The sequence below is a fragment of the Anopheles coustani genome, chromosome 2 (genome assembly GCF_943734705.1).
Source record: "Anopheles coustani chromosome 2, idAnoCousDA_361_x.2, whole genome shotgun sequence".
Classification (NCBI taxonomy): domain Eukaryota; kingdom Metazoa; phylum Arthropoda; class Insecta; order Diptera; family Culicidae; genus Anopheles; species Anopheles coustani.
In genome coordinates, this window is record NC_071289.1 from 56,281,418 (window position 1) to 56,297,973 (window position 16,556).

Below are 16,556 nucleotides of genomic sequence, written 5' to 3' on the forward strand. Positions count from 1 at the left end.
GATGACGAGCGCTTAAACAGTCCAGAATTTAGCGTTCCACAGAAAAGAACGCCCCGGTGAGAATTATGTTCATGAACCATGAGCGTTAGGGGATCGCAAACAATTTTCAGAACTTGAGCCAAACTTTTCCCCACCTTCGAGCGCCTTTGTTGGAGTCAAAAAACAATTTACGACGTTCGCAGACTGCGGTCGTTTCGGGTGTGTGGAGGCGTGTTTGTGACGGTGTTTATATTAGTATAATTTTGCCGACGGTTTCGGGTTCTGCTGTAAGCCGTACTTGGATAAAGTTTCTAATTGATTTTTTATGTAAATTACATTCCGTATTATTTCAAACCAATCCGTCAGCCGACCCGAAGGTGACTGACGTAAAGGGAGACTTGCGACTAGTTCTCATACTTGCTATTATGTATATACGCTCAACGACATGGACTGTGTGCACGTTTCAATTTTCATGGCAAACAATCCGGAAAACCCTCGAACAACACCGAGCCGAAAAACAGCAGTTTTTATTCACAGTGCTTGGGTTTGGCACAAACACTATCAAACGGCTGAGGAGGAAACCCTTCTCCATTATGTCCTCGGCATCATCGTTGACCATGCTTTTTAATGGAGAGTCGGTTGCGGGTGAATCAAAGTGCGTTCAAATTTTCCAGCCGTATCTCAAAGAACTTGTTCAGCCGCACTTTAGGCGACTCGGGAATAGATGTTGGTTAAGGGTTCTAAGGATGCTCCTTTTATCCTATTTTCCAAAGCGGGAAGCGGCTGACAAAAGAATTTCTGGAAAAACTTTTCCATCGGTCTGGTACGTGCGGGACTATTTTATTCTGTGTCCCTTTAGTGAAGGAAATGTTACTTGGGATTGTTTTACACCCTTAATGTATCGTAAACTATTTCAATCCTATCAATTTATATCGAAAAATTAGAATTAAAATCTCTTACAAAATGGTTTAATTCATATATTTAAGCCATCATAATCACTTATGAATAATAATCGATTCCGTTTGTAATTTAAAAAATCTAATCATGACAGTAAATACAACTTAACATACAATTTGCCGGTATTATTTTTATGCAGTAGCTTGAATGTACCATTGTTGTCGGCATTTCTTTGAATCTTAAAAGCGATACGATTACTGACAATCTGCGACTTATTTAACCTTTGTTTTTTCATGGAGTTTTATGTCTACTAAAAATTGCCCAATACTGAACTGTCAATTCTGAAACTTTTCACTCATTAAGTTTAAGCACTGCAGACGTTTTTGAAGATTTATTTGATCTCTATGTTTTCAAAATATTGTCCAAATTTTACAATTGAAATTCAGTTGTGTCAAGGTTTATGGAACACTGGGAAATCGATGAAATATCAAGCATATGAGAATGCCGTTATCGTAACTACGAATTTAAAATATAACTCTCAAGTAAACAGTTAAAACCATAACTCTTTTCTCAATCCATTCTTTACCGAGCATCGCGAGGGTGTCAATCTAGTGAAAATAAACTGAACAATACGAATATCACCCAATTATAAACTGCGCAAATGTGTGGATATGTCTCCTGAGAAGTGGATACATGCGAGTAGCGTTGTTAGACACTGTTAGTCGTTAGTTTTTCGCCCATCAAATTCGTTAGTGCTACCAAACGATGTGAGTTATGCGTAGCCAAGCGGTTGTGGCACAAATTTGTTCCTAGATTCAATTAGCAACGTGTTCGGAAAAGCTCAAGTGTTCGGGGCCCAGTTCATTACCGGACGCTGTGCGGAAAGCGTACCTACCGCCAAACGGTGGAGAAGAGGGGGAAAGGAGGCGGATTGCTTTATTATGGTGATCACATTGAGGCTTAACTTTTAATTAACCGGTCGTCGGTGTCAACCGTTGTCGATTCAAAAGTTCAAAGCGGCAGCAGCAGCAGCAACACAAACAGCTAGCCATTTTCCGCCCTCACACCAGGTAAAACAATCTGCTTCGCTCCTTAAAACCGGCCATAGTACACCAACCGCCGGGTGTGGGTTCGTATGCGTTCCATTCCGGGAAAGGAAACACACGAAACGTGAAGTTAGTTCTAACGGAAAAGCTGATTCACGACACGCTTTCCCCATTCAACGAACGGATCAGGGAACGGAGGGCTACGCTACGGGCTGGGAAGGGTTCATGCATAGCAGGGAAAATTTATAACCACCATAGAAAGCTAGGTCCATTGAAAACACGCGCTTCGACAATGGTCAGGGCCGGGGGACGTCTAGTTTCGGGGGATGGGGAACAAAATGGAGGCGCGATGCATCGATAATGTGTGTGCATCGTCATTAATTTTGTGCATTATTTGACGGATTTATATTTTAATGAAAGCGGTGTTTATTCAACCAAGCTTTGCTGAAACAATCCGCTTGGCCTCCGTCCTCCACTCCTCCCCATCCCACTCGCAGATACCGCCGTCATCCGGATTTGGCCCAACCTTCCCATTCCAAACCTTTTGTCCTACGCGACGGAATGGCAATTATTTTGATGTTGTGAGCTGTAGCATAATTATGAGCGCCTGTCCGGCTGAGCGGTGGTGGTTCACTTAATGCGTTCAGTTTTGCACCTCCACTCTGCTACCCCAACACCGCGCTCGATGTGTCCACGGGTGACACTAAAAAATTATCAATCCGGCTAGATAATTATAATCCGTAATCAAATTTTGCTCAGCCGCTTTGTTTTCGATCAAATAAGCAAACAAGTAAACAGGTCCCCTCGGCCACCTCGAGGCCACACCAAAACGCCACCAAGCCTTACGTGGCGCTAAGTGGTGGTCCCGCTATTTGATTATCTTCGCCAACCGACGATTCACCGGCGCCTCGGGGCGCGCGAACCCAAGCACCGTCTGCTGTCGTTTTTCCTCCGTTTAATTTTCTCCAGTAAAATAAATCCCTACCCCCCGTTGGATGGGCTGAGCGGCCTTTGCTGAATCACTGCTTATTGATTTGGGGCTTCGGTTGATTGAGACTGATCCACTTCCATTACCCCTTTCATCCCCATTCCCTTACCGGTTGGTTCAATTTTCCGAAACGCTGCCCATTGGAAATCTAAATTGATTGTACCACTTTAACAGCCAACAGGGTTTTGAATGTTCTTTTTCCTCCGAAATCCATTTCCAGATGATCACGAAAGCAATACACCATTCGCTGCTGGCAGCACTGGCACTGGCGCTTCTGGGCGTGTGCTACGGGTGTAAGATATCGGAGTATCCGTGCAAGGGTGGCGCGAGCTGCGTGCCACTCGACAAATACTGTGATGGGCGCGATGATTGCGGCGACGGCAGTGACGAGCCGAAAATGTGTACAGGTGAGTAATTTCATCCCTATCATTTAATTAATTTTACTGTCCCCCACTCGGCCGAAAACGGTTTTTATCCGAAGCGCTCTCTCTTTTTGCTGACGATGATGATGAGAAATTGAATGGTGCCATTGACAAATGGCTGATCAATCAGTGTGTGTTTTATGGAAGCGTGATGTTTATCTTGCTTCTTATATCGCCACTCGGCCTGAGCAGTAGTAACAGTCGAGTTACACTCCAAAGGAAAAATTGTTTGTTTCCCTATGATCGATTATTTAATCTAATGAAGCCTCCAATTATGAAGAGTAGCAGCAGGAGTGTGGTTTCTCGCTCCTACATTCATTTCGCTTCCCTTTCATATTTCGAACCCTGGTCGCCATGTCCATCATCGACGAGCAACCGGTGACTCGTAAAGGGAAATGAGATTATTGTAATTTATTCCTTTTGCTTCCCGGCTCGGGATTGGTGTTTGTAGATTTAATTAAAATAACCACGATACCTTTCGGTCCCGCAACCGCTTCGTCATCGCCGTCATCGAAACCGACGCTACAACGATGCCACACCGTTCGTTCGACTCAATTACTCTTGTTGCTGATGAGTGGCAAAAAATTCATATTTTCATTAGCGAGCTCCTGTCGAGCTGGATCTACGCTGATTTACGTCCTTTCAGTGGAAGTGGATCATTCACTCAGCCAATTGGGCCGTATTATTTTGGCCAGATAGACGACGGTATACGGTTTGTTTCATCTCTTCCAGGCTTTAGAAATGTTGCTATCTGTTTTCCTGTTTTTTTTTCTTTTCCATTACGGAAAGATAGCTGCAAATCCTTGCCGGCGGATCCGTTGGAATCTCAGCAGAGTGAAGTAGTGCGCCATAAGACTTGGCAGCGTTTCGAGCAAAAGGAAAAGCTTGGTTTGTTGCATGAAGCGGTTGTGGCAGTGTAAGAAAACTGGTGCCACTATGACTGAAGTTATGCCCCGGCATGAAAATGACATCCCTTCTGTTGACAGGGTTGTAAGGTCTGAGCGAAAACAAAAAAGGCAGGAAATATTACGCTGTTTCAAGGTGCAGCTGGATGGTTTGCAAAAAGGATGATCTACTTATTCGCTAACCGGTTCAGAAAACACGATAGCAAACAAATGTGCGGAGGTTTTGAAGCAAGTTGATTGTAAACTTTTAGGAATACAATATAAGCTCATTTCTAGGAGGAATCGTAGATGAACAGCTGGTTGTTGTTTTATCAGTTTAACAATAATTTAAAGTGCTTATATTGACGTTTACCAGATCTATTTAGTTGTAAACATAAGTAAAAGTTACAAAAACGCTTCTTTTTTAAACTCTGTTTTAAATAAAATGGGAAATGTTTTTTTCCAATTAAAACTTTACTACAAAACCATCACATCAAAATGTATTTATTTTCTTTTGGTTAAGTTTTACCTATACAGGTAATGACAGTTTTTATTGGAAACAATCGACGATTGGAGAAATTTTAAATTTTAATTTAGTTTCTCTAAAAATTCTTCCATTGAGTAACTAAAACTATTTCTAGTGATTTTTTTAAATTTCTTATTTATTTGTTATTTCCTGTGACGCCTTATTTATAACCTTCTCTTGTTAGACTTAATCTAACTGATCCTCGTAATCTAGCTTCGAACTAATTAATGATTAACTAATTGCCACCGGACGCCTTTGTCAACAAACCGTCTCACGATCACGTTAATAAACAGAGTTTGTTCGATTACTTGTGTGAATTTACATTTACATAATGAATTTTTCAAACTTATCTCTAGTTCATCACATGTAAACCTCACATTTCTTTGAGTATTATATCATCATCCCAATGTCCGGACAGTATCTATGGGAACATTCCTGACATGGTCGTTGGTTTTTTAAAACTGAAGAAATGCTTGATGGTACTCAGTGAGAACAGTTTCATTAGACGCTACTCACTCAACTGAATATTTCAATTTTCATGCCAAAGCATCTCATTTCATCAGAATGTTTTTTATTGCTCGTTTTTCCGTCCACCTTGCCTTAAGCTTTTTATTTTATAAACCACCTGGCGTCTCCATTGATCAACCGAACACCAGGCGCCTCCATAACGCGCCAGTGTTGTATACCGGGTTTGCCCGAGGCCACCGTGCTCACCTTTTTCACCTCCGTGGCAAATCGTCTTAAACCTGGTCATAACTTTGCACCGTGTGTCCGTGCGCTATCCATCCATTCGCTTCACTCAAACGTTTCTTTCTTTCCGTTCCACAGTGTGCAACCGGACGTACTACGGGGACATTGGGCGAACGTACACGCTCACGGTGCCACCTCCGCAGTGGAACCGGCTACCATTTCTCTGCCATCTAACGTTCACCGCTTCCGGTCACGAACAGGGCGACATCGTGCAGGTAAGTGCAGCGCAAAACTTTCCTACCCGGGGAATTTTCCCTCCGCTCACCGAAGGAATGGTCCGCGACGGGTCGTCGCACCGGTCATCGCTAATTCATCAGGTTGCGGAATGTATTACCGTACTTTACAACCACCGGACGAACAGAGAGTGTGGTCGCGACAGCTGGTAACGAGCGCGCAGAGTTTCGATGGTCGGGGGTACGTTACGCGTCGGCGTTGTCTCGATGGGTTTATATGGAAACTTTTTTAATATTTCACAAAAATCCTTGCGATTAACGATCGTGCACAGTTTTACGTTTTTGCAACGTTTTTATTTCATTAGGACAACCGCAAGAAGTATCAAACAAGGTGCCCGGTGTTCAAGGTGATGTAACGTAACATCGGACCGAAAAGAAAATTGAGGCAAGTGTTACTCCGTGTGCACTCGTCTAAAGTTTACTCAAATGAAAAGTACGTTCAATTTTAAGACGCGTTCATGCAATCTTGCTTCTGCTCCCGAAGTCGTTCTGTACCGAAATCGATTAAGCCCCAAGGAAATCACAAAGTCGAAGCGGAGTACATTCGATTCCGGTATCCGAAACTAATATCGATTTTGAGACCGGATCAAAAAGCCGTTCAGATGCCGGCCGATCCTGGTGCGCGGGCGGAACCACAGCCAGGCCCACTTTCATCCTTTCCCTTCATTGCACACACGAGCCCACACAGACACGCGCACGTAAGAACTACCTACGCTTTACCCACCCGAATCGAACGATTTCGATTTGTTTCAGATCTTTCAGCGAGTCGTTCAGATTTTGTTTGGAGTCGGAGATTTCGGGCCCGCGACTCTGGTCGACTACTTTGGTTCGGATCGATCGGTGGCGGGCGTTGCGAAAACCCGGGAGGTCGGCAAAGAGAGGGAGAGCATTAAACAAACAGCAGATAAAAGCGATTTCGCTTAGTGTGTGAATCGTGCGATTCGCCGTAATGAAGATTTCCAAAAGCGTTCCGTTTGCGGAGTGCGGGCTTGGGGATAAGATATCCCGGAGCCATCGGTGGAGAGAGTCTGCTTTCAGCACTGCGGAATTACGGCCAACTCCGAATGCAGTCACTTTGAAGCGAGGCAAAGCTACGATCCCGATGTGCGCTCGCTTGTCTTTCGGGCACAACTTTCGGACCGACCTCCACGATGGTGGGGTGGGATCAAAGTTGGAAATTGTACGAAGGGAAGGTGGAAAGTATTTCGGGAGTGTACCACTCCACTCCGACCTAGGAAAGGCAACGGCCAACCGAAGGCCGAGATCAAGACTGTTCGTCGTTGATTGTTCCTCCACTCGACGGCAATCAGTGCATCCGCAAAGCGTGGATCGAGTCCTTCCGAAACCGGACCAGGAAAAGCACGTCCGGGAGCACTTGGAGGACTTCTTGCAATCTCAAGTGTAGCCTACTTTTCCCGACCGACTCGCGAACCGAAGCGTGTGCGCCACGCCGACGAAATGGAATAAATTCATCAGCCATTTTCCGGGCGCGCGGGACGTTGATGAGCCGACAATGGAGGAGGGGCGAAAGCCTGCGATAAGAAAGCCACCACCATCCCATTCGCTCGTTATCGAACCTCGGGTGCTGCCGGTTGAGCGGAACAAATTGACAGACGGCGAACTGGTGCTGCTGGAGAAAATGAAGGATATGTAAATTCAGCCTGATGAATAAGGCTTTTCCAATGCTAATCAGCACCATTTTCCGAAAGTTCGATACGTATCGCACTTAATTAAATAACTGGTGGGATTGTTAGAATGCATCCGTTTTTGTTATCCATCGTCGCCTGCTGAATTGTGGCGTATTGAATGGCTGGAATGGGAAAGTTAAAATTACGATTTCACGAGGAAAATATCTCTTTAACAGAGGGATTTATAATCACCTGAAGTAGGATACTAACATTTGGTCCTAAGAACTCAAAGAAAAATCGATATTTTAGTTTTGGATAAAGAAGAAATCAACCATATGTAACCACATGCTTACCTAATTTTTGTTTCAAACAAAACACACAGTAAATTTTTTCAATGCAATTAACCTAATTTAAATTGTACACGCTCTTATTTATTTCAGTGATGCGAATAACAACTCCCTTTAGAGAATAGAATCAGACCGAACAGTTATCACAATGATCTGAATCTTTTGGTTATTATTTTGCTATTTAAAACGTGAAAGAGAAGTTATTAGTCACCACATATTATAAAATACGCAACAGGGATTCGAATCACAAAAAAGTGATTGTGTGCGTAGGAGAGTTTGAAAGTCAGCATTGCTTGTTTCTCCATACTTTATTTACTCTTATGGGATCTGAATTCCTGATTGAGATTCGTAACCCAGTTTATGATTCGATTTCTTGTTCCGAATTAAAATCTCTGTGGTAACTAGTAATTATTAAATAAGATTAATTTATTATTGAGATGTTATTAACATTTTTACTCTTTTATTCACTGAATTCATTCTTTTGAGACTCGAATCTCGAAAGTATTTGAATAAATCTGTCTCAGTGGATTTTAATCAATCAATTCAATAATCAGATTCTTCCCACTCTCTCATTGTTACTTGTACATCTCTAATTAATGTTACTCGAAGATAAAATAAATGCATACGAATTGCAAAAAGATATTTTTTGTAAGTAATGAACGTATACTGAATATCTCTTGCAATAAAACCGGAAAATGTGGCTTCAACCCAAGAAGAGACATATCTTCCATGCTAACGCCGTGCATCACAAATTATAAGACGAATAGTTCAGTTCGCGTGATGTTGTGACTCAAATAATTGTCAACATTAGACTCTCTTTTCATTTATCTGTTATATCGTTAAAGAATTAACGATAAAGTTTCTGTGAACTCTGAAAATGGAAAGTGTTGTAATGGGAAATTAGTTTCGTTAATTCAATTTTCATAGAAGGGCCTGCGAAACCCATTGAATGATAACTGAAATCGGTGGTAATCATTACCCGTGCTCTCGCTGCAGAATCGTTCAAAGAGAGTTGTAGTAGTTGTAAATGAGCTAATTTCTTCGCTCAATCACAAGAGCAATCATTATCCAAACGGATGGAGTTTATTTGGAGTGGGTAAATAAAATTGATAATGCATTAACGGCGCTGCTCACAAAATGTCTGCTGTATTTGCGTGATATACAAATAGCAGTAATTCTTTCCTAATTTGATGGGATTAATTCATTTCTAACCTTTCAACCCTTTACATTTACTTCTGCCATCAAGCACTCATTTGAATTTCATAAGAGATCAAACATTAAATATTAATTCAATTAACGAAAGACAACAAGTTTTCCAGACGGTCCGAGCAGACATTCCGACACCCTCCGCAATCACGGTAATCACGGCCTAAAGACCGCCACGATCGCCTTGCGGAGAAAGTGGCCTGGCCGTGTCGGGCCGAATTATTCACTCTCATACATCTATTAATCTAAATTTAGCTAATTAGCTGCCGAAACGTGTGCGCTGCTCATTATGGCTAAGTATTTCTCAGGCTCACCCTCCTGCCGTGGGAACCCTTGAAGTCGCACGCAGCTGAGGGTGATAAATATTTCCCCTCGCTGCTCCCGCTCCTTAGCCACTCGTCCCCAATCGACTCGACCCTCTCATTCGTCCCGGTACGGTCGTCAACGAAATGCAAGTGCCGCGTCGGCAACATCGCCAATCGACGGCGACATTGCTTCCCTGACGACTATTTACATTGTGCCGATATGTATTACACCAACAACAACAACAACAGCGGAGGTGAAGGTCGGCCCTTCACACGTTTGGACCGCCCCGGTTTGGAGAAACGCCGAAGGGACACTGGTTTTTCGCTCATTAATCAGCGTCACTTTGCCAGAGTTGATATTTTTACCCGGTTTTTCCGGGCTTGGGAGGGGAGGCCCTGCTAAACACCCATTTTAACCCTGCTGACAGCAGAACGTGACCCCGGCGGTGTTCGTTTGCGAGCGCGGGCCGGCCACGCGAGCAAACACTTTCGCTTCTTGCGTTTAATTAATTATAGCTCCCAGCAGCACAGGGAACAGGGAGCGTAGTTGGTGAACGGGTCGTTAGCAGGACCTGCACGATAAAAGGAATCTGGCCGAACGTTGCTTTTAATATTGTTTTCACACCGGGCGAGGCAAGAGCATCGAAGCCCGGGATGTAAGAAATGGGAGTGAAATTCCACCGGCAATCCTTGGAGTGTTTCGCTGTTCTGCTGAGTTATTATTAACGCCCAAGTTCAAGCCGTACGTGTCACACTCTCTGAAGCGGGTGGTTCGAGTTTTCCCCGTGCTCGTCGCCACCCGCTCTCAATCGTCTCCCCGGCACAAGGTTTCTCGCTCTAATTCCGTTGTTATACTGCGTTCTTCCTTGCCGATGCTCCAGAACAGTGAAGCTAAAAACAAACGCTTTCGGTTACACGATTTTCTGCCAGATGCCCTGAAGGTCCCGGACCCCTTCCCCCTCACGATGCTGTGCGATGGGCTTACTTTGGCCGCCTCACCGGGCACCGGGCTGCTGTTTGTTTGCCCAGTGTTTTTGTTGGTCCCGCGAAAAGAATACGAACATTCTTATTCATTCCTCTCGAGCTTGTTTGCTCAAAGGGCCGCGTCTTTAGTCGGAGGCGTCGTCTTTGGAGCGCGCCCGATGCAAAACTACCGCTAACGTTTCGGCCAAAGAAAGCATCCGAATCCGTCCACCGGCCAGACAAAGCGATGGATGCTGCCGTTGGGGCAAATGGTGAGCGTTTGAAAGTGGAACCCGACAAAGGGAAAGGCACGAAGCGGGTTTTCCCATTCCCAAATGCCAGTTGGGCCCGTTTTAATAATGGATGTTGTGCTATTATTTCTGTGTGTATTTAGAAGATCACCCACACCGGCGCACACGTGTATGGAAACAATAGAGCGGGGGGGTCGGTCGTCGTCACAAAGGAAGCCGGGAATTTGCAGAAGTTGTTGCAAAGATGGCGCCACAAAGCATCACGCCGGATCCTTCCGAGAAGTGCAAATGTGCCGCTTCATTTTTGCGAGGTGCTGTTTTTACCGTCCTTTTATTTTACCACCTCTAATCAACTTTTCTCGGTGCCGTGTGCTTTTGTGGTTTTTGTGCCGGAGCCTGCTGCCTCCATTTTCCACCCGTTCTTCGTATGGCGTAATAATCTACGCCGTCGTCAACGGGAAACCGGGACCGGGTGGCCTTGTCATTGTCCTGTCCGCTCTTGTTGACCTGCTTTCGTTGTTTCGTCATCCATTTAGGTATCGACCAGCCGTGTGCCGGTGTTGAAAGGCCGCGCAGCCACCCCTTGCCTCAAAAAGGTGAAACATCACAAAAAACCCAAATCTACCAGCAGCGAGCTTAAGAAATCGTCATTTGCCATTGAGTGACGGCTCCGGAGCTGGCGAAGGATTCGTATAAATTAGTTCCTGTTGTTGTGCTGGTTGGGCTTTCTTCTCTTATCTGTCACCGCATGAGAGTATGTGTGTTCTTGTGTGGCTTTTTTAATAGTATGTTTTGTTTTCTCCGTTTTCTCAGCTCTGGGATGCAGTTAATGATGATAGCGACGAACAGGAACGCTTGACAGCTCAAACGGTCGAAATGGAGCACCGGCTGACGAAGGACCGTTGAGAATGGATCCCTTTTTGTTTCACGTGTCGCCGGTAGTAGTTTTTCCTCGGCCTCCATTCTGCAAACCTATAGCAAGCTTGGAAAGGGCACAAGAACAACCGGGGAAGTGTGGTTCTTTTCGATGTTTCCTTCGTCAACCCACCCGGTGGCGTTATCTGCGCAGTTGACAGTTTTATTCCAACTAACTTGTCTTTTCTGTTAGGCCAGCGTTTCCTAAGATAACCCCCTCCCCTGTTTGCCCTTCTGTTTCGAGGTATCGTGAAGTAACTGGTCAATGTTACTGAGCTGCCTTACAACAAGCTGGGATTTTGTTGCCTCTGGAATGGAGCGGCTACAGTAATCGTTTTCTTTTTGCTCATCCTCCTTCGATGACAGGCTTAACATCCTGTTATGGAGCAGAAAGAAAGCTTCTGGCCTAAAGAAACCAAAGCACTACTTGTACGGCGCTAGCAGAGCATAATAAAATGAAAATTGTTTTGATTCTTCCATCCCGTAAGCTCGGCTCTTTAGCAGGTGCTGTGCTCGTTTTTGTCTTTGCCACAATGTGGAATATCACAGAGGATTGGCAAAACAGATCTCATCGTAAAGCTTCTCCCGAAGAAAGGCCTTTTATGTTTTCCTACCATTCGGTTTTTGTACGACACTCCATTGAAACATGTTCATTTCTTTTGCACGGAACAGGATTCGACTGAAAAAGAATTACAAAACATGTATGCTTGCAAAACATTCGTCAAGAACGGGCAACCATGTGGAAGGGGAAATTTTATATTATTCATTACATCAGCAGAGGAATGGAAACAATCGATTGATGACTTTTTCAAGATATGCATAACAAGACCAGGTAAAACCATCACCCAACCGGTTTTTGATTCAACTGAGCCTGTAGGCAGGGTTTTAACAACGTACAGGTGGAAAATATTGGATCTTTTGTTTGTTTTCTCCTAGTAGAGCGCTGTTCTAAACTGAACAAAACTCAGCTTTATGTATAGCAAGGTTTTCATCATGCTTTTTGATTGAAAAGATGGTGAATTTAAATGAAAAATAACCTGACGCAGAGTATAATCAAACTTTTCCGAGCCTTCTACCGTTCCATTTCCGTCAATGGTCAATCAAAACCCACAGTTGAACACCCAAAGTTGTTTTAATATTTCTAATATTAGTTTCCCTATATAAAATCCTTCATGTTATTTTTTGTATCTCCTTTACATAATTTATAAAAGTAGTTAATTGATCTGAATGGGAAATACTCTAAAATAGTGCTTTATTTTGTAGCCGTTTTGATTTTTAGACAATTACATATTTTAGATTTTAGTTCAGGTTGGATTTCCATTTTTTCTATAAATTAATCATGTTCTTATAAGCAATCTAAGCAAGTTGAAGATCTATTCTGTCCGAACGATGCTGTTTTTTATGGGATGCAAAACCTTATCCGTGACGGGCTCATAATGTAATATTGGTAACTGTGGTTAACATAAAAATGTTCGCTAAGTTCAAATTCCGCGGGGGGTCCGCGACAGCCGAGCGGTAGCGCCGGTTAGAACATCGGCCCATGAGCGCCGGGGCTCACCACCTCGACGGCGTGGGTTCGAATCCCAACCGAGACCGGACCCTCCCCTGTACGAGAGGACTGACTATCCACGTACAACAGGGAAACAAGTCTCGTAAGCCCTTAACGGGCAGGCATGACCAAGAGGTCGTTACGCCAAGAAGAAGAAGAAGTTCAAATTCGTTAAATTTTTAATAAAGTGATGATTCATATCAAAGAACTATGGATTATTCTTGGTCACACAATACGTATAAGATCAATTGTTTGTACTTTGTAAAAATATCGAGTTTAGACCAGTTGGTTGACCAGTAGACATAAACTTAGCACCAACTACTAGGCACATATTTCGTCCTAGAAATGTATAAATAAGAGCGCAATAAAACAACTCTCTCTCTTGATCCTCGCACTTCGTTGTCACCGTTTGGATAACTATTTGTAGCGTCCGAAGCAACGATCCGAAATTTCGCGCTAGATCGTCAATTTCTAATTATTAACCTTTGATCGTTTTCGGCTGCAATGGAGAAAATAATTTGCATAGGGAAAAATACACACTTTTACTGGTACGCGTGAATTGCAGATACTTTCAGTTATACGAAAGTCATCAGACCCAAACGAACGAAACGGAAACATATTCTGCCAGGATTTTTAAGGCAAAAGTTAACAATATCAAACTTTGCCAAAAATCTAACTAACAAAAGCATGGTGGTTCTCGGTTGATGTTCATCGAATATCCGTTATCGACGTAAGAGCACAAATGGCTAATAAAAAAGCGTGTAAACAAATACCGGGGGTTTTGGTCTTAGGTTTTCTTAACCCCCGTAAGCTCAGGGCCCCCCCTTGACTGCTCAGTCCGCTCATAGGTAGATCCGCCTCTGATGATAAGTGAAGTAGAGGCTTTATGCCTGGAAAAAAAGGATTATTTCTCCAAATGCTTTGATTTGTTTAACAAAGTCTAATTTGATTTGAACAATGGTTTTGCCCATTTCCAAAAAAACGGATCCATATCAATATAAATTGACTCCTCTTTCATCTTTTGCTGTGTTTATAGATAATCTTCGACAAATTCACCGTCGGTCGGTTCGACGAAGGCCTAATAGATCCCGACATGGATTCCAGTGACGCGAGTCTTACCAGCGGTGGCGATCTACCAGGATGTCCGGAAGGATTTATGCAGGTATGCTTGTTATTAAAATTAATTTCAAAAAAATTAAGAATGTTTCCCAATTGTTTTTATCTCCAAACATAAATGTAGCTTTGTGGTGCAGTTCCTTGTACAAGGGGTTGTAGTGCATTTTCACCAACGATTGTTTATACCAACTTTGCTTCGTCATATGGAAGAATTTTGACAGCTTTCGAAACGTGCTGCTGAAAGCCCGGTATGTTCAGGCATGTGGGTTTCTCGAAAGGGTAAGATAGCTTCCGACAGGCCATCTGGCGTAAAGTACGTACACGGCGAAGGATTAAGTTCGGCGGAAGATTTTGACATCAACCTGTCAACGTAATTTCCTCGGTAACTAGCAATGATAGTACCGCAACATACCAGCACTTACAAATTCTCACCATCCCTGAGCCAACAGCAACAACCACTTCGAAACTGCGGCGTACGAACTTCTTCCGAGGCACCGTCCCACTCAGCCGGTTTATCATGGCTGACAAAACTTTGGCCGTATTTAGTGCATTTCGTTGGAAAACCCGGTAGCAAGCTGTGCGGTACGCTGTGAAACTCACCACTATCTGCGAAATGGCGAACCTTCGTGGTTCCCGAGCTTACAGAGGGAACGCCGCACCGCTTCTCTCTGCCCGCGCACCGGAATGGGAAAGTTTCCCCGGTGTTATTGCTTACATTTCGTTCCAGCAGCGTCCAGTCCGGCGGATGGCGTAGTTGTTAAGCTTCCGATAAAGGTTAGACATTTGGCGGTACCCCCAGCCCAGGGTTAAAGTAGGACCGATTGAAGTTTTTGTTTGCTCAGAAGCGCCAGCAAACAGCTCCGGCTCTAGCCATCCTCCGGCTGCTAACGGGTGCACTTATCAGAAACCGGACTGATGTTTGAACAGTTAGGGAGAGTAAACGCTACTTTCTCATTGCATTCCGGCCAAGTGGGCTTCAGCTTTATTGCAAAACCCCATTCCTGCAGCTGCAACTGCTAGATGAACTTGTTCCCTCCGATAGTAGCCGTCTCCGATTTGAGCTAGAAGTACTCATCACGTCAGTTATCCGTAATGCGCCCACGATTGGCCCTATCATAACCGTAAGAATTGCGTTTTTGGCCCGTGACAGAAGGGTCATCCTAACCGCACTATGGAAGTTATAGAACATGCAATAAAGTTTTATCTACACTGGTCCAAGCTTCGAAAATATAGGGTTGGTTGAAGAAGTTGATCGCATTGAAGCGCAAATGATAAAACAGACCAATTAAACCCATAATCAAAGAGAAACGAGACGAGTTTCGTTCGGAAACCCCGTTTGCATCACTTTACATACACCCATTACAGGGGGGGTTTTCAATCTCAGCTGTAAAAATTTCCCTCTCATAAAACATTTATTTCAACACTCCCTTTATTCCGTCATACATTCGGTTCCATCTCTTGATGAAAACTCGTAAAATATTGCATTGCAATGTTTTTATTTTCTCCTACCTCCGGTACGGTTGCGAAACGTACCCACACGATAAAAAAATGCTTTTCCATTCAATACCCCTTTATTATGTTGCCTCTCATTAACCCGCATCGAAATTCATCTCGTATGCATCCCTTCTCGGGAAAAGAAAAACAACAAACCGAAACCAGCCCAGAGCGGAGCATGTCGGCCTGTCATTCCGGAAGCGGAATATCGAGGAGGCCCTTCATTTGGGTTCAAATAAATTTTCAAATGCTTTCCCATGCATCAATCACTGTCCTGCCGTGTACGATTCGCCGTGAGCCTTCTTTCCATTTCAATAAAAGGGTCGACGATTCCGATGCCGTTTTTGTGTCGTTCGCTGCTTCAATGACATGCACATGTTTTGGAGAATGTCCTTTTTTCGATCATACACGGTTTCTTATCCGAACGGTTTTCATCTAAACTCCCGTTTTTTCTCTTTCATTCTTTCCTTTTCAACCTTCACCAACAGCTTAGCGAACTGGGACGCCCGTTTACCGGTGGCTCCTGGTGCGGGAAGGCTTCCGGCCATCAGCTGTACTTCAGCGAAACATCCACAGTGACAGCATCTGTCAAGGTAATTTAAACTTCACTATTCCACCTTTTTCCACCACAAAGTCGCCCACACTGCCCTGCAGTTGCCTTCGCTTTCCTTGACCGACACTCCAGACTGGGAAACTCCCAAGTCGGTCATGTCGTCTCCACATTCCCCCGACCTCGGTGTAGCAAAAAGGGTTCACTGCGTTGGGAGTTTTATTTTCATTTCCGGTTACGTCGAAAGTATCGCTCCCATTGGCAACCGGCATTGATCCGAAAGTGTGCGCCTGCAACCTGCAACGGACATGCCAAAACCCATTTCCGTCTGCAAAATTCTCACTAGCCCGACAACTGCCCCCCTCTCGTACGTTTCTTTCCACGCAAAAACAATTTCCCGAACAAAGTTGCTCTGGGGAAGAAAAAATAAAAGCGCTACCGGGAAAGGCAACTGCAGCTTCTGTTTCAGCTATTTCCCGTCCAAAGTCAATGTTCGAAGTTGACCTC

The 16,556-nt window shown here is 44.0% G+C and overlaps 1 protein-coding gene across 1 annotated transcript in view; it reads left to right on the top strand.

The window, feature by feature from the left end:
* Window positions 1-3,130: 3,130 nt before the first annotated feature.
* LOC131265403 (uncharacterized) overlaps window positions 3,131-16,556 on the top strand; it is a 54,138-nt gene continuing 40,712 nt past the window's right edge. The window contains exons 1-4 of the mRNA XM_058267662.1: window positions 3,131-3,317; window positions 5,571-5,707; window positions 13,926-14,051; window positions 15,988-16,092. Of these exons, the coding sequence (XP_058123645.1) occupies window positions 3,131-3,317; window positions 5,571-5,707; window positions 13,926-14,051; window positions 15,988-16,092 (555 nt within the window). The remainder of the gene's footprint in view (window positions 3,318-5,570; window positions 5,708-13,925; window positions 14,052-15,987; window positions 16,093-16,556) is intronic.